Below are 22,242 nucleotides of genomic sequence, written 5' to 3'. Positions count from 1 at the left end.
TTAGTGGAGGCAGAATCCAGCCTCTCTGATTGGGTCTAATAATGCAGACAGATGATGATCAGGGCCAGATGTGGCACGTGGTTAAAAAACCTCAGCCTGCACAAACACACGGTGTCACCTCTCTGCTCTGAAATGAAACATGCTGTGTTTTCTCTCCGCAGGCGGTCGAGTGAAGACGTGGAAGAGACGATGGTTCATCCTCACCGACAACTGCCTTTACTACTTTGAATACACAACAGTAAGTTGACACGTGTGGGGTTTTTTGTGTGGTTTTCTGTTGCACAAATACCAAAATCACATCTTCAGGCTTTAGAAAAGGCATTTTTTTCCTCTTTTTATGTGTTGGTGAGTCAAAGTTATGATTCATTTTATATCGCATATTTAAAAGAAAAACTGGGAGTTTAATTGTGCAAGAAGTTTTTCTTTTATATTTGTTCTTAAAAACAAACCAAGGGAACTGTGAGGTATTTCATAAATTCAATCTGGGTCAAATCACTACACCAACCGTGTTTTTAAAATCAGGTCAGATTTGTAAATCCTCTTGCGTGTGGCAGGCTTTAGGCTACAAAAACCATACAAAATATTAATTCTAAAGTATTTATACTCTTAAATTCAAACTCGCGTGAGGTAGTATTTTCAATTCCTGACAATAAACCTTCCTAAATGTTAAAATAGGTCTCGTATAGACTGACAAAGTACAATAGTGATCGTACTTAATCGTCACACACGCGCACAGATTTACAGACACAGACCTTCCAGCTCTGCGTTTAACAGATGTCTCCCCTTTGACTCAAATAATCCTCACTCCAGCAATTAACATGAGGCATCATGGGAAACATCTGTAGAGCCATGGCACACATCTGGACGCCGCTGTGCCATAAACCAAGTGCTGAGAGAGTCACCCCCACGCATCACCCCGCGGCAACCCGGCATCCCTGATACTGAGAACGAACACACACACACACACACACACACACACACACACACACACACACACACACACACACACACACACACACACACACACACACACACACACACACACACACACACACACACACACACACACACACACACACAGAGCCAGCTGTGAGCAGTCTATGAGCACTTCCTCCCCCTGCTGCACTCACCTCGTTAGGAGGAAGATGACAAGCAGGACATGAAGCTGTTCCTCAAGGTCTCTCCTCCCTCCAACACACACACACACACACTTCACATCTGGCCCCACAAACACAAGAGCAGTTGCTGGAGGACGGAGTGAGAGCAGGGTTGTGTCTCCCTCGGGTGTTGTCCCCTACATGACCAGGATGAATAAAAAGGGATATTTCAGGGTTTGTTTGTTTTTTAAGAATGTAGTTGTGTAAAGTTCCGACACATGATCAGAGCTGATTTCAACTTGCGTGCCGCTGTAGCCAGGAATCAAAAACAAAACACTCATCTCATAAAATCTGCTTTTGCTAAAGTCTGCGACATATTAGGAACATGTTGTGCTGCTTTATCTCCCCATTAGACTGTGTCACGTTGTAAACCGGTCACTCCACACACCAAACTCCACAGAGAAAATCAGCGATTTTACATCACAACGCACAGGGGGAGGACGATCCACCGCTGCCTCCATGAATAAGTTTAAATGAGTGATTTCTTTGAATTCTGTGTTTTAAATACTCAGTTGGGACGTAACTAAGTGGCACAAATGGGCCTTAACAAGGCAGCAGTAAAACAGCAGCTAATGTGGCCCAGTGAGTTAAAAACGCTGATTTTCTCTATGGACTTTGGTGTGGAAGCGTGAGCTGTTTACTAACTTCCATTTCCAGCACACAAACTGATTATGTGTCAGTTCCTCATACAACGACAGTTTTATGCGATAATAATTAATAAAAAGTTAAAATACTCGACCTTATTTCCTGGTGCTAATTACATGAAGCATCGAGCTGGAGGTTTTCAGGTAAAGACATGTGTACAGTATATGTTCTGACACAGTATGTTGACGCTGGGGTTTTGTGTCTCCAGGACAAAGAGCCTCGTGGGATTATTCCTCTGGAGAACCTCAGCATCAGAGAAGTGGACGAGCCCAGGAAACCTGTAAGAAGAAACTCTTTGACACTGTCTTATCCATACATCGTCACAGGGTTCCCACAGGTCCTTGAAATCCTAGAAAAACATGGGTCATTGAAAATGCTTGAATTGAATTTTGCACAAGAAACAAGTTAAGTTGATATTTAGGTAAATGTCTCCCTTGTCTGTTAAAGACGCCACCTGCTGTCTCATGCCCTGTATATCTTGATGTATGTAGACTGGACTTAGCAGGACAAACGTTGATTCATAATTACTGTCCACTGTCTCTCTGTCGTTGACGTGAGATTCAACGCAGAACAACAAGCGAATAACGTTTAAAAAAAAAAAGGGAGATCCCAAGGACAATCACTTGTCCAGATGCAGGCGATCATGGGCGAAGTCGCCCTCCCATCTTACGCTGTGTCAGCACATTCTGTCCTTGAACGGTGAGGGGGAATTGGTCCTTGAAAAGTCCTTGAATTTAATGTCAACCAAAGGTGTGGGAACCCTGTCATCATCTAAGAAAGACTCCAGATAAAAATGATATTTATATTTTCTTATGTATTTTGTTTCCTCAGAACTGCTTTGAGCTCTACAACCCAAACCACAAAGGTCAGGTGATCAAGGCCTGCAAGACGGAGGCGGACGGAAGAGTCGTCGAGGGCAACCACGTCGTGTACAGGATATCAGCCCCCACGCCGGAGGAGAAGGAGGAGTGGATCAAATCCATCAAGTAAGAGGCGTCCGCTCGTTAAGTTAGCGTGGATCCATTTACACTGAGAGGGCACTTAGCCACCGCTGGCCCGGTCCCATGTGGGACGTTCTCATGTCTGACCTTGACTGTGAGAAACCGACACACACTTCCACACACACTGGTGACTAAATGTGAGTGTGTTTCTCACACTTCCATACAGATAACCCTCAGAGGTGAGCTCCACTCTGCTGGATAATCTCACTTCCTCTTGATTAGTGCTGAGCAAAGAATAACACACACATTCTCACTGGTGAAAAAACAGATTAAACCAAGGTTTAAATAGGGCTTTTTTTAACCATTGAAACATTTTTTGTTTTGTTTTGTTTGTCTTTTATCTTTGCCAGCGATGCTTAATTTAAGACACAAAGCATCATGTTACAATAATAAAAACATGGTCCTCTTCCTTTAAAACACAGCACATTTGGCCAAAGTAGAGCTAAATATACAGCAATATTTTCATAATAGTAACAATAAAACATCATTTAATGTATTACATTCAACTTCAAGCTTGTTTAGTCTTTTTATTTACTTTATCTTAGTCTGTTTTTGCCATTAAAATTCAAATTACTACTTAATTCGGTGAGATATGCCCCTGAGCTCATTTGAGATTAACCCCTTAAGTTAATGATTAAATTTACAGCGAGACTGAAACTACAAAATATTTACCACCTTCTTGTGGATTAACTCAACTTTAAAAACCCCACATTTACCTGTTAATTTTAGTGTGAAAGAGTCTTTACTCAGACACTGTCCCTTTAAGAATGTTTTGGCCGACGTTTCACCCAATTTATCAAACCCAAACGCGGGCGTATGACCCGGTGAGGAGACTGAAGGTGCTGCGCTAAATTGGCCCCGTTGGGTAATTGATCAGCTGACTGGTTATTATCCGCTCCCTGGCAAATACGATCAATATCTGAGCAGAAATAAATCACATTACACACTCCTTCAGCGCTGTAATGATATTAAAAATCCACTCAGTGTGGATGGATGTGTGGCTGTTAAAAGAAAGTGAAAGCTCAGTTGCTTCTTCTAAGTCGTTAAAGTGATCGGACGAAGGAGAAGAGAGGAGATTGTGTTTCTCCTGGACGGTGTGCATTCTACAGAGTGAAAACAAGGCTTTTTTCTCGTATGATCGTTAAAATGATGATGGCTACGTCCACACTAGAGCTGTCACATTTTCAGGTCTGAACAGATAATTTGAGCTTTCAGATATCCTAATTTCGGATGAAAAAAAGCGACAGCCCTCATCCACACTGCTATGGAGCAGCTCCTGCTCCACGACAATACTTAGAAAATTCAAATTTTTTTGTTCTCAGAAAATGTAGAAGTTTGAAAATAATGCTGCCTTCTTTTTAGTTTGAAAACTGCTGCACTGCCTGCCTTTTATTTAGGCTATGTCCACACTATTGTGTTTTCTTTTAGAAAATACATTATCTCTGCTTTGGATACACCTGCCGTCCACACTAGCCTGTGTTTCAACATCCCCAAAACTGAGTTCTAAAACGCTATTTTCTTTGTTTTTGTTTGAAAACTGCAGGGCTGCATTTAAATGTGGACCAGCAAAAACTGAGCCCTTCAGGAAACAATATAACGCAGCTAGAAACTTCCAGATTGATTAATATCGACCGCAACTTTACTCTCAAGTGCTTACAAAAAAACTCTGTTCACAATCACTTTCAGTTTATATGAGCACACGTCTGGTTTTTGTGATATACTGAACGTTTTCAGGCAGTTGTTTTAACCTGAGAATGCAGTTTTTTTGTGGACGTAGCCTCAGTGTGGACACGTTACCCATGTGTACTTGTAGATTGGTTCTAATCTGCCATGGCGACGCTCATGTCACATGATTCCTTAACAATAAGAGCAACAGTGTAGAATTAACAAGCTTCTCTGACTGACTTTAGCAGCAGGAGTAGAACAATTCTACAACAGTTTTCATGCATCAGAGACAGAGTGAGAAATGTTGATCCACATTCACACCCTCACCTGACTCAGCAGTCTGTCCTGTGGTCAGCAGATTCACACAAACATATGACATCCACACATGACTCATCCACAGGCTGGAGAGATTGGTCTTGTGGTGAGATTTCTGTGAAAACAGACACGTGTGTGCGTGTGTGGGACAAGACGTCTCAGCACGTCCACTGCCCTGCTGCTGCTGCTGCTGGGAAGAGAGCAGATTACTCAGCCTCTTTCCTGTCAATAGAGGACAAACAAACTCACCTCCTTCAGGTCAAGGAAGTATTTCATGGAAACCAAAAGGAGACTAAAAATTAGTGACATCTAATAGTGACACTGCAGATTGCAACCGTCAGAGGTCAAGTAGTAAAGGTCTCACTCCTCCCTGTCCTTTGGGTTCCTTTGGGTAGATTTATTTTAGGTCCCCTAACTTTGTGTCATGTATTTGTTTTAAATAACACTGAGAAAATCAAGTTTTAATTCATTTGGGTTAGGGTAGTGAAATGAATCGTTACAGATATGGCTGTAAATTAGTCGCTACATTCTGCGAAAACAATTATAGATTTAGTGTGATTTTGGGTCACAACATTTTTTTGCCAATTTTAAACTGTGGTTCCCCATATTTGAAGTTTGAGAAATGCTTTTGTAGTGGAGCAGCTATGTGTCTGAATGTCTGAAAATGGGTTTCTCTCGATGCAATAACGCGCAGGAAAGCTCTGCTAATTTATTTAAAACTCCTCAGAGAGCAACAGAGAGTTGGACTGGCTGTTTTTTTTAAATATGCTGAATTTGAATTGGATTTTTAATAGGAATGAGTTGATAGTATCGGTATTAGTCCGATACAGGTCAAAATTGCTGGACTGGATTATGGAAAATGTAATCGCAACGCAAAAACTTGCATGCTTCTTTATGGAGTATTATAATAATGTAAATAAAAACAGCAACAGCATTTTTAGCTGAGTCATGTTGTGGGCTGCATATTTCTCCTTATTAGGGCTGCAGCAATTAATCTCGGTTTTAGAGGTTTTTTTTTCACCAATTAAAACAAGTTTCTCTGATTTTTCAGCTTTTAAATGTGAATTTTTCTTTTCTAGGTTTGCCAAACAATGATCAACATCTTCTAAAATTTTACAGACCAAACACGTACTAGATTAATCGAGAAAATATTTGAAAGATTCATTGAATATGAAAATAAACAGCCTGGGGGAAGGATATTTGTCACACAGTTGGGAAATTAAAACTTGGAAAAAGCTTGAAAAGACTGCAGGTGGTAAATGAATCAGCTCAAATGTGTTTTTAACAGCTTTGTAGTTTAGAGGGTGTAAAATAACTTATGTACTCGAGGTTGTGATATCAGTAGTCATTTTTAATCATTCAAATCTGGCTAAGTGGTTTCGTAACACATTTTCCCGTGGGGGTGACAAAGTCAAGGAGATATTTTTTAATCGCATTAATCAGAGCCAGTTTTGGACACAATAGTCGTAGTGTCACAAATAAAAACTAAAGAGATGTGAGTAGGATCACGAACCTTCACTGATGTTCTCCTTCCTGTCTGTGTGTCTGTCCACAGAGCAAGCATCAGCAGAGACCCCTTCTATGACATGCTGGCCACCAGGAAGAGGAGGATAGCAAATAAAAAGTGATTTGACGTCTTCATCCACACTCGAGTTTCCGTGACGAGCGGAAATGCAGCAGGTTGTCATGGACGGAGCTTTGTTTTCTACGTGTGAAGTTTTTTGTGGACGCCTGATGATGTGAATGTGAAGACTTTGAAACTGTGACGTGGAACAGAGGAGAAGAGGATGAAATTGCTCCGTCTACGGACGACAGGATGAGCAGCCATGACTGGAACTCAGAGGATGTTTCTTTTTGGCAAACTGTGACTGAGGCAATGCCACCCTCTGCTGGACACACGAAGAAGTAAAAGTGGTGCACTACAAAATTTGGCAGGGAAACCAATCTCCCTCTGCTCGTATGGCATTTGCTTTCATTTCAACATCATGTCCTTCAACAGTTGCTATGTTCTGTCCTCTAACTGCAGAAAAACCTCATTTTTAATTATTTTAAATCAGCTGGTCTGATTATTAATGACTTTACCTGTATATGCAAACACTTATTTTAATTTGTTTTGGTGAAATAAAGCCAAACATTTAGTGGTTTGACCCTTTTAAGCTACAATCATACACCATACATGCATTATATATATATATGTATATTTGTTTTGTACTGTTGTGTATTGAAGATCCACATCTGTGATTTAAAGTCAGTTCTTTTGTATTTATTTGCTTATTGTTAAAACAAGAGGCAGCCCCTCCCCCCCACGACTTACATTATGCATGTATATTATATAATGTACATAAGTTTGTTTATTTTTATTTGTTGTGTTAATGTAGCATGTAAATCATAACGGCCATAGCTTTTTTTTTTTACCCGTTCACGAACCACCGTTTACAGTCGCGAGGAAAGAAGGACAACGAGGTGTCGAGCGGCGAGACATCTTCACGCCACGTTTTCACTCGAGGATCAGTGGCTGAGAGAGCACCCCGGAAAATTAACTTAAATCATGTGACTGGAATCTGTGGAAGTATCCCGATTGAACGGACAAGACGTCAGACGTTTTTTTTTGGTAGTGGTTTTGGGGAACTGCTCCTGAATACTTTGAATAAAAAACATACAAGTTGAGCTGAGTGTGTGTGTGTGAATTAAGAATACATGAGGTGATATTTAAATGGACGAAGGAACCGAAGGAAAAGAACTGCAGTATGAATCAAATCAGCAGCTAAGAGCTGTGATACAATCAGGCTTTACCATGTCTGTTAAGACATAAGCCAGCACATTACTTTACAGCAACATATTCATATGTACTTTTCTAAATAAAAATGACTTCCAGATGAAAAAAAATTATGATTTTAGCGACTTTCTGAGAATACGTAATTAACGGATTGATTGAGCCTTTCTGGTATGCAAAGGCCACCGTAGTTCCCTGATGTGCTTGGGGAATGGAAATGTGCAGTCTCGCCATTAGATGTCACTATTTTTCTTATGTACTGGACCTTTAATGAAACCTGATTGAGGTTATATCGTCATGTTTTTCCGCTCTGACTGCGTGTGTGTGTGTGTTACCACGTAAAAGGCGGACGGAGAGGGGAGGGAGTGTTGACTCTGGCGTCTCGTCCCCCGGCCTGTAAACAACGTCAAAGACCAACAACAAGTTACAATTGCCGACGTTAACAAATGTATTTTAAGGCTTTTTTTGTTTGTTTTTCTTAAACCTTATACAATGTATAAATTCTCACATGCTAAACTAAAAAGTAGAACAGCAGTCTTCCAACGTCTGTCTAAAGCTGAAAAACAAAACAAAAACAACAAAAACAACCGTACTCGTCGTCGCCCCCCCCGAGAGTATGTCAGAATCGAGTGTTTTCCTTAAAGAAAAAAGAAAAAACGAAAAAAAAGAACACCTACTGCTGATCCTGATACAGGAGTTTTACATATAAAAAATAACTGATAGTACAGTTCAAAAATTAAATTCACAGTATTTTTTTATGATGCTAGAAGACACAAACTGTTTTTTTTCTTCTTCCTCTTTAAAAACCAAAAACACAAATGGTCCACAGCTATGACAAATGCTTGATGTTTTTTTTTTCTTCCTTTTTGAACATTTAAAATAAAAATGAATGTTGTGAGGAGAACGAGAGCGAAAATGACTGAGTGTGAATCTTAGGCTTCGGAGCAAAAACGGAAACAAACGGAGTAAAAAGAAGATAAGTTGAAAAAATTTCCTCAAGTCTGTCCAGGGTTAAAGTGGAGGTATCAGTCAGCTAAGCCTCATCCATGAATGTCCTCCACCTCCTCCTCCTCCTCCTCCTCCACCTCCTCCGTGAGACGGGAGTAAAAACTCTTCAACTTTCAGTTTCCCTTCTTTGATTTCTCTCTGGTCTGAAAGCAGGTGGGAACCTGTTTTGTTTTTAACAAGTTCTTCGAGTCCTGAGTTCCACTGAGCAGCAGCTGAGATGTTTTAAGCTCAAGGCTTTTTGTCTGTGTTCATTACAAGTATATATATATATTAATTTTTATTCTTTCTTTTCTTTTTTTTACCATAAATGTTCAACAAGGTGACCGTTTCTTTTGTATAACCATAGTTAAGAGAGTTACGGGCAAATAAATCGCCTTTAAAAAGGAAAAAAAAAAAAAAAAGAAAACATTATTAAAACACTTCACTTGCGATAAAAACACAATATATTCCCAATGGAGAAGCACCATGTCAAAAAAGTTGATCTCATTCCTCTGCTGCTGTTAAAATGGTATTGAAAAAGCCTGAAATGACAAAGAAGAATTTATTCAGTTTTGTTTTTAAAGTATGAACTGAAAGATCAGCAGCTCGGCTGCTGTTTATTAAAACCACTGATGGTAAAATGACATTTATTTATAATTATAGCTCCACAAATCCTGCAACATTTCAATTTCAATGCAGTTGAAAAAAAACTAGAAGGCTGGATAGCAAGATGGTTAGATGTCAAGATATACAGTAAGACAAGACAAGATAGATACCAAGATAAGCTAGCTAACTAGATAGACAGATGAATAGATCGATAAAAGATGATGAATAGATCGATAAAAGGCTGCTAGCCAGCTACATGGATGTCTAGATGGACAGATGATTTTGTTATAGGTATTGGATTATATATAAAAATATTAAAAAAAACACCTTGGTCTTTCTGAGCACTTTCACTGTGTCACTAAAAGCTCCAGTGTGGACAACATGGAAGTACTAAACAGTTACCATGAATGTTGGTCAGCACACACAAGTTAACTCTCCGCAAAGTAACATTTGAATTGACACCCACCCACTCAGAGTCAGTGTTTCAGTCCACTGGAGATTCCGTGGGAGTCACCGTTAGTCCGACTGTAACCGTTTCCTGCAAAACAGGAGAAGAGCCGTTAACCTACTGAATCTAAAACAGCAGTGCTGACTCTGAATGTGTGTGTCATACCTGTGTATCCATTGAGATGGCGGTGACTTGAACTGTTTGTTACTAATGTGTGATGGGAGGCGGGTAGATGGTCAGCGCCGTCATTAGTGTAGTCCGTGTGCCGCCGTTTAGCCGGTGAAAAACCATAGTTGTGTTTAGTGTCACTGTTATCATGGTAACGTCTCTTGCCACCCTCCCTCTCCTCGCTGCTCCTGTTCTTGTGATCACCTTGTGGACTGTCGCTGTCTCGCTGTCTGCTGCTTTTCTTCTTCTTTTTCACCGCAGTAGCTTTGTCTGAATCAACGTCAGAGCTTCTTTGGGGAAGCAGAAAACACACGGTAATGGCAGACTCTGTCATCGGCTGAAGACTGATAATGTTGGAACACATCTTAGTTACTTTTAGGGCAACAACTTATGATTCTTTTCATCATCAATTAGTTCTTTGGTCCATAAAATGTCAGAAAATGTTGAAAAAACATTGATTATGTTGTCAAACATTCAGATTTGTCCGCAAATATATATTTAAATCAGAGAAACTTGTTTTAATTATAAAATAAACACTAAAAATGATTGATGTGTCATCAAAACAGTTGGAGATCAATGAATAATTCATCATAAAATCTGTAAACTGTAAAAACTGAGGACACATGTTTATTTACTTGAGTCAATTTTTCAGTTAACTGTATTTTACTTCAGTGTTCAACAAGTTTACACCTTTTTCACACAAATATCTGTATTTTTTTGAAACTCCTTACATTTTAACACAGGCTTGTAATGTTAACACATGTGAGGGGGGAAGGTCTCTTCATGCCACCTACACATCAAAACTGGGAATGCAAAAATAAACATTAAAAAAAGAAAGTTGCCAAAGACCCAAGCATAGAAGTCAAGGATGTAAAAGCTTATTCAGCCTACTGTTTTTAGTCATATCAGAGGATATGTGTTTGCCGATATCTGATAACACATTTTAAAGGAGGATATGCGTTTGCCGATATCTGATAACACATTTTAGAGGAGGATATGCGTTTGCCGATATCTGATAACACATTTTAAAGGAGGATATGCGTTTGCCGATATCTGATAACACATTTTAAAGGAGGATATGCGTTTGCCGATATCTGATAACACATTTTAAAGACAACAAGATGTAACGCAGAGAGGGAGAAGGCAGAAGAGTGACATGGATGAACACACTGAAGCCGACAACACTGAAACAGCAGGTTGTTCATAAACAATATTCTGTTACTGAGAAGTGCAATAGTCATTTCACATTTTAATATTTCAGTGTTTGAAGCCTCAAAAACATTGGACAGCTATGCGATTAAGAGACAGAAGTTGCAAACATGTATAGATATTGTGTAACTTTTTACTTTTACGTGCTTGAGTACTTCAGCACATTTCGAAAACTGTAGTTTCTTACTTTGACTTGAGTAAAGAAGTTCGATTAGTTTCAGTATTGGTCTGACAAAATAAGTAAAAAATGTGAGTACTTTTTTAAAACTAAATATTGATAAAACAATGGATGGATCATTAGTAGAATCACTCACCCGCTGTCACGGTGTCTGTCTTTATCCTTTGACTTCTTTTTCTTGCTCTTCTTGTGTTTTTTGGAGTGACGGGTCTCTGAACTGTCTTCTCTCTCCTTGCTCAGATGAGTCCTCTTGTGATTCTCATCCTCCATGTTTGGCGCTGACCTGGAGGGAGAAGCCTTTGCGGATCCTTCCGGTGCCGTGGCAGAAAAAGAAGTCTCTTCTTTTGAAGGGTAATAGTTCCTCTCCCTGCCGTTGCTGCGGTCCCTTGCCGCCCGGGACTCTCTTCTGTCCTGCTGCCACCGCCAGCGACTGCGAGAGTCCTCGCGGTAGGAATAACCACGTCCATTTCGCTCACTGTCCCAGTTGTCTCTGGACCGGTGATGGTGGTGGTAATGGTGAGCACACCTGTCACGATCACGCTCCCTGGGGTGGTAGAGAGTCCGCTCGTAGCGATGCTCCGAGTCCCTGTAGTACCTGTCGTGATCCCTGTATGAGCGATAGTGGTGGCGGTGATCCCGGGAGTCCCGCCTGTACCGGTGACGATCACTGTCACTTTCTCTGTCGTAACTCCTGTCCCTGTAGTGTCTGTCTCTGTCTCTGCTCCTGTCAGAGTGCAGTCTGTCCCCATCTCTGTCCCTCTCTCGGGAATATTGTCTCTCGCTGTCTCTAGAACTGGGCTTGGACTGGTGCTGCTCCTTAGCATCTGTGTGTGCATCAGACCCCGCTGATGGTCCATTCTTCTGTGGTAGATCCTTGGCTTCATCCCCACATACGCCAACCTTTTGTGGAGCAGTGGGAGACGCCTCGCCTCTGCTGTGGGAGTCTCGGCAGTCAGGGGGGGTTGATAAGGCCGCAGAGTTGCCGTTGTCTGCTGAAGAGGAAGCAGTCGGGACAGGATGGGTGTTTGCAGCAGTAGCTGGAGGTGGAATGCTAGCAGCGGAGGATGCTGTATGCTGAGACAGCGATTCAGACACGGTTTTAGCCCTTGTGTTGAGAGTGGAGGGTTGCTGGCTTTCTTCTGCAGCGGGGTGGCTGTTCTGAGAGGAACTGCTCTGAGACACAGCTGAATTGTTTGCCTCGTTACTGGAACAAAAGAAAAAGAGACAAACACGTCATCAAGAATGTCCAGTAGCTACTGATTCAATTACCTTTGTAGAAGATAACCACGTAAAACACTTAAAACTAGAGGACGACCCATATTACTGCCAAATATCTAGATAAATGTTTAATGATAACAAATAATATAAAAACATCAGTAACCATTTCATTTTCAATGAGAGTAATGTATAAATACATGAAACAGATCATCAAAATCGCCAAAAATGCCTGATTTCAGCCTTTCATGATTCACTATCCTTTCTCTCACCCCCTCCCTTTCTGCTCTCGCACTCACGTGTGGGTGTGGCTTCACACAGATGCTGAGTCATTGAACAGCTGTGTTATGGGAACATCGTGGCGTGTGCAATGCAACAAAAAACCCTCCTCCTGGCTCTCTACGGCACAGGTGAAGAAGTGGAGGTTTGATGTTCACATAATTCATAAAACTGAGACACCAGTTACACTCAAAGCATGGTCATAAAACTTTGCCTTCAGACAGCCTTCGACCTTTCAAAGATAAGGGGGTGATGTGATTGTTTGGACTCTACTTAAATAAATATTGTCCAACTATAACATGTTGTTTTTCTGCTCTAGTTTAAGATTCTGCCTTACCTTGGTTGAATGTGATCACCGTCTAGTCCGTTAGAAGTGACAGGAGCCGCTGAAGCTGAACATACATTATTGCTGCCAGAGATCTGAAAAAGCACACAACATTACAATGTCTCACTAATTACAAACATAATTTACCGGAAAAGATAAAACACAAAAGGACATAATTTACCTTTTCTTCTCTGCTGTGTCCGTTGACTTTTTGTTGCCCATAATGGTGCCCATTTTGGCCTGCTTTGGAGACGCCATTGGTTGAACCGTTCATTCCGTTTCCATTATGATGCACCCCTGACTCTCTGTTTATGGCCTGCGAGGACTTTTCACAGATTCCTGTCGTCCTGTCGTTTCCATTGAGGTGAGACTTGGCCGAGCATCCGTTGTCCAAGGCGCTGCTGTTCTCCTGATCCGACTCCTCCGAAGACTCTTGGCCGTACGGCACCAGGAACGAAGCTGCTCCATTGCCGCCGGCGTGGTGGCCCCCGTTACTGCAAGACACGCCGTTAACGCGGTTCAGCTGGCGAGGAACAAACCGGACGTCTGAGGTAGACTGTGAGGAGGATAAAGAGCTGGAGGAGGAGGAGCTGCTGCTGCTGCTGGCTGAGGACGGTTGGCTGTAAGAGGACGAAGAGGAAGAGGAGGAGGAAGAGGAAGAGGATGATGGGCGGTTCTGTTTGTTCTGTCCAATAAAGAATGAAAGCTTCTGGCGTTTGTCTTGGTCGGGGATCACTGTGGGCCGGCTCATTGAGTGGGAGATGGAAGAGGAAGAGGCCAGGCCATGGCTAGATTTCCCCACAACACTGCTGCTGGTACTGGGCTTGGAGCTTGTAGGATAGTCCCTCAGAGATCCATTCCCATTGACATGGAGAGCGCTCTGAGAAAAAGGGAAGAACGTGTCAAGTCTCTAAGTCAAAGTTAATTATGAACATGAAAATACATTAACCACCGGGAGTTACATTTAAAGCAGCAGTGTGTAACTTTTAAATGAAAACAAATGTTATATTAACGCAGCTGCCCACGCTGCACACAGGAAGTGATTCATTTTATGTCACGACTTGCAGAGGCAAGAAGGAGTAGTTACCCGGGCAACAGAAGTTACTTTCTACAGCTTTAATCACGTGTGCAGTACCTTGGTCATGTGTGGGGGCAGCTGTGGACCTATGAAGCCGGTGTTGTTGTTGTTGTTGTGGTGGACTGTGGTGTTGATGCGTGGTGTCACCACAGGTCGTGGAGACGAGTGACCCGGAACTCCAGGGTTATGGTTCACGTGACCGTAGTCCCCCGTTTTTTTCACATCGCTGGACCTGAGGATGCAAAAAAGAGAAGGTAAATTTGTAAAACAGAAACATTTAAGTGAAAAAGACACATTTCTTTATCTGCTTGTGTGTGACCAGGGTTGAAATCTTACTAACAAGGGCCCAGTTTTACAACATTAAATGATAAATGCAATTGTATTTGAACTTGTATTTACTCACCTGACGTAGAAAAGGACGTAGGCCTGCTCAGAACAGTTCAGAACAGACCTGATGTCGCTGATAGACACGGAGGAGTCGTTCATCTGATACCACTGACCACTGCTCGCCTGTCACACACACACAACACAACACAACACTTTTTTAGGTTTGACACAATAGCTTTTGTCTGCACTACATCAGACCTTTACTTGGTAGGATCTCTTAAATATAGTAAGTAAATAACATATAAAATGTGCTGTGAGACATATTACAACAGAACAGAATATTTTAATGCATGATTTTGTAAGCACTAAAAGTATAAAATCATAAAATATATTTTAAATAAAAAATGCTTAACCAGAAGTAGTCAAACAAAACTAATTCACAAGCAAACAAGCTGTTGATTTAAATAAGTAAAAGTAAACACATTAGAACACTCTGCAAATGAAATATTCCCAAAAGCTTCAATTAAAAACGAGGTTTGAAGACGACAACTGCAGCAGTCTCAGTACCTTAATATAGCAGAAGTAGTGTCCAGCGTGACAGCTGAATCCAGAGTGGACCAGCACAGCACACAGCGCGTAAACCTGGGACTCTCCTTGAGACTGAGACATGAACGGCCGCAGGTCGAGATATTCTGCATATTTCACATCCTGTTTGGCCACAGAACAACGGATTAGTACTGAAGCAGAATCAAAATTTCTAATTTACAGCGCAGTTTAAAATTTTGTCCAAGACACAGTACCTTTGTAATCTTGCCTCCGGTGAAGTTTGCGAAGCGTTTGAGTGAGAGGGTGAGCACGTTAGGGTTGCGGTGGATGGTGAATCTCTTTGAGGCCGTGACCATTTTTTTGCACCTGAGGGGGAACAAGATGTTCAGCAGTTAGAACAAACTGACCTAAAAAATAAATAAACCAAATAAATCAACTTGTCATATTTTTAAAAAAAACGACGATGACTACGACTCACTTGGTGCATTTGTAGGCATTTTCACCATCCAGCTGCTCTGGCTCAACAAACTGCTCTAGAGCCTTAGAGACGCTCGGAACCGTCTGTGTGGACACAAACAAGAGTCTATCTCACGGAATTATGGATTCAAAGATTTCAAAGAGAGCATAAAAAAGTTGATTTTCTTTTTGAAACATTCAAAATATTCTTAAATAATTTAAACTATTGATCTAGACACATGTGCTGACACTATATATTATTAATTTTATTTTTTATATTCACATTTCAGCATAAAACTCTAATTACTACAACACAAAAATACAATACTAAAAACCTTAGAAACACTAAAGACCTGAGCAAATTGGCATTTTTACAAGCTCCATATTTATTCAAATGAGTCATGCTGCAAAACTGAAATAACAAAATATTCCTGTACTTCACACAAATTTTTAAAAAATGCAGTAAAACAACATGACATTTTAAACTCACAAGAGACTTTCACTTTCTGTTTCATTACCTTGATTTCCAGAGCAATGTCCAGAAAAGGGTCAAATGTGTCCGAGACTGCTTTGCAGTTTAAACATTTAACTGAAAAATACAACAACATAAAAAAACATTAGCTTGAGGAGATGGAAAAACGTGACACAAAGAGGTTTAAAGAGGAAAGTCAGAAAAACCAAAATGGATCAATTACCTCTGGACCTCAGGTACCCGCCGAACACTTGATGGATGAAAGTGGTTGCCTGTGTTTGCCTGTCCAACCTGTCAGGAATAAAAAAATATTATGAACCATTCTATCTGCCTTATTCATACAGTAAACAACGATTGACTGAAATAATTTAATTTGAAATTACTTTTTAAGTATCTCCTGAGATTCATGGCCAGTGATGAATCTATTAAATAAGACCTTCCCTTATTTTACAGCTCACAATATATGGAGGACTCATAGCTCTGCATTAAATTCATATATTTCAGTCATATAAAGGAATACTTGAATATGTCAAGTTTCCTGCTGAAGTCATGCATCTCACTATTATCAAATAAATATTTGAAGAGAGAAGAGAATTTTAAAAGTGAACTTACTTAGGTCCAGGCAAGCAGGACTTTTGCATAGCATCCACTGTGTACCGTAGGAACTCGTGGGCATCCTCTTGGCTTCCATAGCGGAAGTGCTTTGCTATTCCTGTGTAAGGAAAATAAGCACACAGACAAAGCCATAAGACAAGCACGCTATATATATATATATATATATATATATATATATATATATATATATATATATATATATATATATATATATCTAACAGATTTAACAGCAGAAGTTTTTTCCCTCCAAAATGAAAGGGTAAACAGTCACACAGCGCCCCCTGTCCTTCACTTTAGGTAAATACATGTGTATACATGCAAAATTTCAGTGTCCATTCCCTTACTTTTGAGCTCATTGAGCACACCGATGGGCTTAATGACGTTCCCAGAGTTGGCGAAAACCTGAATGATGTGGTTTTGCATGGTGCACATCATACAGAAACCCGGCTCACGACCTGTGGCAGAGAGATGGGCAAAAAGATGAAAAAGATGGACGTGACACATATTACAACAAAGACAAATAACATGAAAACATTAACCACTCGCTCACATGTTTTTGAATGCTCCCGTGTCAGCATGTAGTTGGTAAACGGTGGGATGTAGGTGAGACACTGCAGGGCTGAGTTGAGGAAGCAGGTGTTCCCCATATTCTGAAGGCCGGCACCGGCGCGGTGGACCTGGGTCCATTTTAGGTTGAGCTTCTCCAGGGGAAACAGGACCCTCTGGGGTGACTCAATGCCATCGCCACTGTTTATCACTGAGCGTAAGTATTAAGTCAAGTTAAATGTATTAATATAGCAACAAAAATCAACAGCAGTAACATACAATCAGAAGTGAACCTGAGAAGGTAAGACTTTAAATTGGATTTGAAAACAACATGACTTTCTGTGGGACTAGTCCAGAGCTTAGAAGCATCCATCATCTTTGGGTTTTAAACAAGATTAGGACTAACAGGAACTGCTGTTGTCCAGGAGCTGAATATGGGGTTAGGAGGAAATTAACTGACATGAAGAGATTTGAAGACAAATATTGAATTTTGATGTTGATTCTGTATCTGATTCATCCATTTAAAAAAAAGAAAGAAAAGCGATGTATAGTCTTTTTTTGTTTCTGTAAGAAGTCTAGCAACTACATTCTACAAGTCTAAATATGATTTCATTTAAGCTATGATTCTGAACTAATATAAGAGAGGAGTCAAGGAGAGAACACCAAGATTCAATTGTGTTGAATCAAAACTGTGTTTGTTTGTTTGTTTACATTAAGCAATTCAGGCTGCTGCTCTGAATATCAAAATACCCAGCATGTTCTTGCTTTTAAAACTGTTTTTAAACCTGATTATGCAACTGGGTGAGTGAATGAATGAAAAGTGGAAGCAGCATCAAAACACCCACGAAAGCAGTTGGGTCACACTTAATAATAGACCATGTTACACTTGAATGTTGTACTGCTTGTGTATTATTTATGGTTAATAGTTTTCTGTATGCTTTTGGTAAAAACAACACATTTTCATTTAGATATGTTATCCCATACCTGACTAAATGATGTACTGTATTTGTGTTTGTGTGTGTGTTTGCTCCTTACTTTGCTCCTTTTGCCGCTCCACAGAGGAGGGAGAACTGTTGTAGACAGCAGCTCCAGGCGTCGGGCCCAGACAACCGGCTGGAGCTTTCAGCCTCTGAGAGTCAGTGGACATGGTGGAGCCCACTGCCCAGCTGCTGGAACAGCTGCCGTCCATCCCTGCGTCTCCACTGTTGAACGGGGTTCGCTTACACCCGACTGACTCGTGGTCAGACTTCTCTGAAGCTCTGTCAACTATGGTCATTGTTCATTGCTGTGAAGGAGAGGCAGAAACGCAAGAATGAGTTAGGAGCAGGGGAGACTCTCTCCCTCTACATATATGTACACATTTGTTGATTTAAAACACCAGCACAAGATGATATTGATCCGTTTTGCTGCTTTAGATGATCATGACACATCTTAAATGTCTTATTAAGAGGATATAAAGAGTGGAACAGGGTTCATGGACCCACTTACAATAAATGCCATGGAAATCATAAAAACTCTAACCGCCAAGTATCACTTTTTCACAGATTAGCAAAAGCAAACTACAGCCAAAGCACAACAAAGCCTTAAATTAACATTTTTGCTGTCATCTACCGCTAACAACCGTAGGCTACATCAATACTACTACGTTTTCATTTAAGAAGGGATCCGTGTCCAGACTAGCATTAGCTCCATTTCAGAGATAATCTGCTTTAAAATGTATATAATGTGACTATTTAGGTAAATGCAGGTGTAAACAGGAAGCTGATTCCCTTCTCTGCAGTTGTTTTCCTTAGTTTCAGAGACAATTACCTATGAGAAACAACGATGGCTAAATGAAAAGAAGAAAATGGATTTATCTTACGAGACGACAACGAAGTGAAACTGAAAGTGTTATTGTTTTCAAGCTGGTTAGTTCACCAACGTCCAGCAGTCTCTGTTTTTGTCCGTCTATGCTAACACAGAGTCTGGGAGTTTTCAGATGAAGCAGCATTTTTAAGCGTTGCCATTTCAGGGGGCTTTAGAATACCAGAATAACATGGACAGCAGGTATTTGTTGTAATACTATGAAAAAGTAGTAGTGTGGATGCAGCCTGTTAATACTACAAAAATTCTCATGAGAAATGCTAAACATGCCTGCTGATTTGGTGCACGTCATTTGATCTGCGCAAGAGGGTCACCGGGGAAATGGAATTTCATCTGCCTTCATTGTTTTGGATTTTTTTTGTGCAGGTTTTCAGGATTTTCTTCACCACGGTTGTGCAAAATGCTTAGAAAAGCCATAGCACACCATTCCCAGTCAAACCTGCACATAATGATGCATGACGTGTGGGCGGTTTTCTCAAAACTGCGGGACAAGTTTCGCAGCAAAATTCTGGTGGAAGAGGAAGAAGAAGCCCAATGAATATTAGTTTTTGCTTTTATCTCATCTCATCAGGCACTAGTGAGTAAGGTAAGGGGTTACTTTGTGGTATTAAATAGCAGTCAGAATCCATAATATATGTGATGAATTAATCTCTCAGTACGAACCTGGGTTAACTCACAGTTTTACGGGATGTCCTACAGCGCGCAACAAAGGACCTCTACATTTATGCAGCATTTGTTGGCTGGACACTTGGTGGTGGCGTTTTACGGCAGGTAGAATCCGTAGAGTTACATTTCTGCCTCCGGGATTCCATCTCTTCATTTCTACCATCCTCTAGCATCTACTCAGTCGCTATTACTTTGTGTGAATGTTGAAACAGTCTGTTGAACACTTGCGCAAATCAAAGGCAGTTAAAAATTCCCTACCATGTCAGATCAAAGGCTGACGATGAGAGGAATAGATTTAAGAAGGATAAAGAACTTTGAACTGGGATGAAGAACTATGAAGTGTAGAGGGCACCATTGCACATCTTGGTGTACAGCCTGCCAGAAATTACTATCAGAAAATGATGATTTAGGCCCTATCCAACAGAAACAGAACAAAACATAAACCATATGTTTCTCGCTATGAAAAAGAACTCAAAACGCTTTTGCGAAAAAGACCATACAATCTTCAAACACAACTGACATTTGTGAATGCCGTTTCAGGACTCCCGAAATGCTGTTTCTGTGTGGATAAAATATGATAAAAGAAAAGGACAGAGGAAGCAGTACAAAAACATTATGAATGCTGCCTGCCGTAAAACACCAGAGAAGAACTTTGAGAATTTTCAAACGGCTTCTAGACAAAGGAAAAATGTCAATACTTGAAGGGACAAAATTGAAAATTATAGAACTGAAAAAAAGTGTGGATGTTGATTCAGCATTCACACCAACAACATACCTAAACTCAGGTTGTTGGGCTGTAAAAATGAATTGATTAACTATAACAACATTCTTCAACATGAATTTGTCTTTTGGGTGTTTTTAAAAAATAAAAAACTTAAGATAGGTAATTCAGATTCTTAAATGTGAATAATTTCTGGTTGCTTTGCTTTGGGTCGACAGTAACGAAGGTGGCCATTTAAAGATCTGGGACAAATCAATACTTTCCACATTTTAATGTTTAATGTTTTTAGGAGAATGCTGGACGACTTGGAGTCAGACACGTCTAACTGCATATTTTCTTACTGACTTACGGGTTTTTATATGATTCTGTGGGATTTTACAATTAGGACTGGGAAAATTGCACATTTGATTATTTTTTGTATAGTACGTCTGGCTTGTTACTGCTGCCTGTCCTGGCCAGGACACACTTGAAAAATAACGTATTTTAATCTCAATGTGTTTTTTACCCTAGTAAAATGTATAATAATACGCACATTAATCGGTTAGGGAAATCAAAGTTAGTTGTACTCCTAGTTGTACGTTTCAATAGTAGCGCGTTCGTCACATTCAGTCGCCTTGGTAACGAGTATTCACTGGTATAACACAAACATCGGAAACCCTGCCAAAGACATTCATTTGCACTTTGAACGACTATAAATCCACGAGCACCTCGTAAAAAAATAAAAAATATCAGCAGTTTTAACGTGATATTTCTCAGTTTAAAACCCCAGCGGAGAGAATTTCCTGGTCGGAAGCACGTTTTTTAAAAGCAGCAGCTGTTCCCTCCCACCTGCTCCTCCGACAGCGGGCAGCACACACTGGCTTACGTTAGCTAACCAACGGCGGCTAGGCCTTTCACACGCAGCACCGCTAAACTCCAACAAAACACACAGAAAGGGTTCCGTTGACCCTGATAGAAGACGGAACACGCCAATATAAAACTCCCAACCTCCATGAGCGCAGAGTGTAAGCCGAATAAAGAGCGGGAAAAGTGACGACAGGGCACGGACTCCGTGGCTTACGTGCGGCGGCATTACTCGTGCGGCGGCGGCGGTGGCGCCTGCTAACGCTGCTAGCTCGCTCGGCGCGGCAGACGCTCTCCGACATGGCGGAGACAAACGCAGCCATTTCCTTTAAACTCATAACAGCAGCCTTCTGCTCCCGCTTCGAAATTATTCAGTTACATTATGAATGAGTATATGTAAGTCCGAATAACGGTCCGTCCAGCTCGCAGAGAAAGGAGGGGCTCGACACCGGCGGTTGTGTGTGCTCATTGCGCCCCTCACTCCCGACATGACAGAGGACCGGTGTACGGCTAATACAGCAAATCCCAGCGGTTTAGGGACACCGAACTGCCGCCGCGGCACAGATAAAGTGTCCCCTGATCACAATAGTAACAACACACTCACCTGTAATCTGTTACGAACACGTTAATAGGGACTGTAAATCCATTCCTCATATCCAGCGGGTGTCCGGCGGTGAACAATGACGTAGCTAATTGCCCCACGGGTACATCCGGGTACCTGCAATGAAACGCGCTCTCTGATTGGCTCGTGCGGGCCGTTCCTTTGCGAGGAACGTGTTTCGAAGAACTGTGTGTTCTTATGTTGAGACGTCTTTCTTTTCAAATGGTAAAAACATATTCATATAAACAAACAACATGGTATTAATAATAGACACTTCAAAAAAATAAATAAATGAGTCAAAAGAAAGAATATAAAAGTATTGTGAGGCAAAAAAATGAGACAATCACTAAATTAAAGTAAAATTAAGGGGAAAATAACACAGTTTAGGCTTGATGACAAAATATTTCCTCTTATCTAGAAAAACAGGATATTATTTTATCAGTTACTACGATGTGTCAGTTGAACGAATGAACAGTTCAGTAATAACTGACATAATATGGACATAAGATTGCGATAACGCTGTCTTATTTCCAATTT

The 22,242-nt window shown here is 40.8% G+C and overlaps 2 protein-coding genes across 8 annotated transcripts in view; one reads left to right on the top strand and one right to left on the bottom strand.

The window, feature by feature from the left end:
* The window catches only part of cyth3a (cytohesin 3a), a 33,456-nt gene extending 26,426 nt beyond the window's left edge, over nucleotides 1–7,030 (top strand). The window contains exons 10-13 of the mRNA XM_044013859.1: nucleotides 162–238; nucleotides 2,011–2,082; nucleotides 2,634–2,788; nucleotides 6,339–7,030. Of these exons, the coding sequence (XP_043869794.1) occupies nucleotides 162–238; nucleotides 2,011–2,082; nucleotides 2,634–2,788; nucleotides 6,339–6,411 (377 nt within the window). The 3' untranslated portion in view covers nucleotides 6,412–7,030. The remainder of the gene's footprint in view (nucleotides 1–161; nucleotides 239–2,010; nucleotides 2,083–2,633; nucleotides 2,789–6,338) is intronic.
* Nucleotides 7,031–7,990: 960 nt separating this feature from the next.
* On the bottom strand, nucleotides 7,991–21,939 carry usp42 (ubiquitin specific peptidase 42). 7 transcript variants are annotated; one of them, XM_044013851.1, is made up of 19 exons: nucleotides 19,538–21,674; nucleotides 19,145–19,382; nucleotides 18,047–18,296; nucleotides 17,016–17,222; nucleotides 16,810–16,920; nucleotides 16,463–16,562; nucleotides 16,074–16,141; nucleotides 15,897–15,967; nucleotides 15,401–15,483; nucleotides 15,177–15,288; nucleotides 14,944–15,084; nucleotides 14,453–14,559; nucleotides 14,107–14,281; nucleotides 13,153–13,851; nucleotides 12,984–13,066; nucleotides 11,289–12,356; nucleotides 9,763–10,055; nucleotides 9,616–9,687; nucleotides 7,991–9,085 (listed from the first exon to the last, which is right to left on the bottom strand). In XM_044013851.1, exons 3-18 carry the CDS (start codon nucleotides 18,285–18,287, stop codon nucleotides 9,626–9,628), a joined length of 3,621 nt encoding a protein of 1,206 aa, XP_043869786.1. In that variant the 5' UTR covers nucleotides 18,288–18,296; nucleotides 19,145–19,382; nucleotides 19,538–21,674; the 3' UTR covers nucleotides 7,991–9,085; nucleotides 9,616–9,625. The 7 variants fall into 7 exon arrangements, 5 of the variants coding, with proteins under 5 accessions (XP_043869786.1, XP_043869787.1, XP_043869789.1 ...); XM_044013852.1 differs by having other exon boundaries at nucleotides 19,552–21,674; XM_044013854.1 differs by lacking the exons at nucleotides 19,145–19,382; nucleotides 19,538–21,674 and adding an exon at nucleotides 21,709–21,938 and having other exon boundaries at nucleotides 9,763–10,052.
* Nucleotides 21,940–22,242: the final 303 nt, after the last annotated feature.

Source organism: Solea senegalensis, linkage group LG18, assembly GCF_019176455.1.
Source record: "Solea senegalensis isolate Sse05_10M linkage group LG18, IFAPA_SoseM_1, whole genome shotgun sequence".
Taxonomy (NCBI): Eukaryota; Metazoa; Chordata; class Actinopteri; order Pleuronectiformes; family Soleidae; genus Solea; species Solea senegalensis.
Note: the sequence above shows the minus strand (reverse complement) of the source record. Positions and strands in the feature narration are given on the sequence as shown.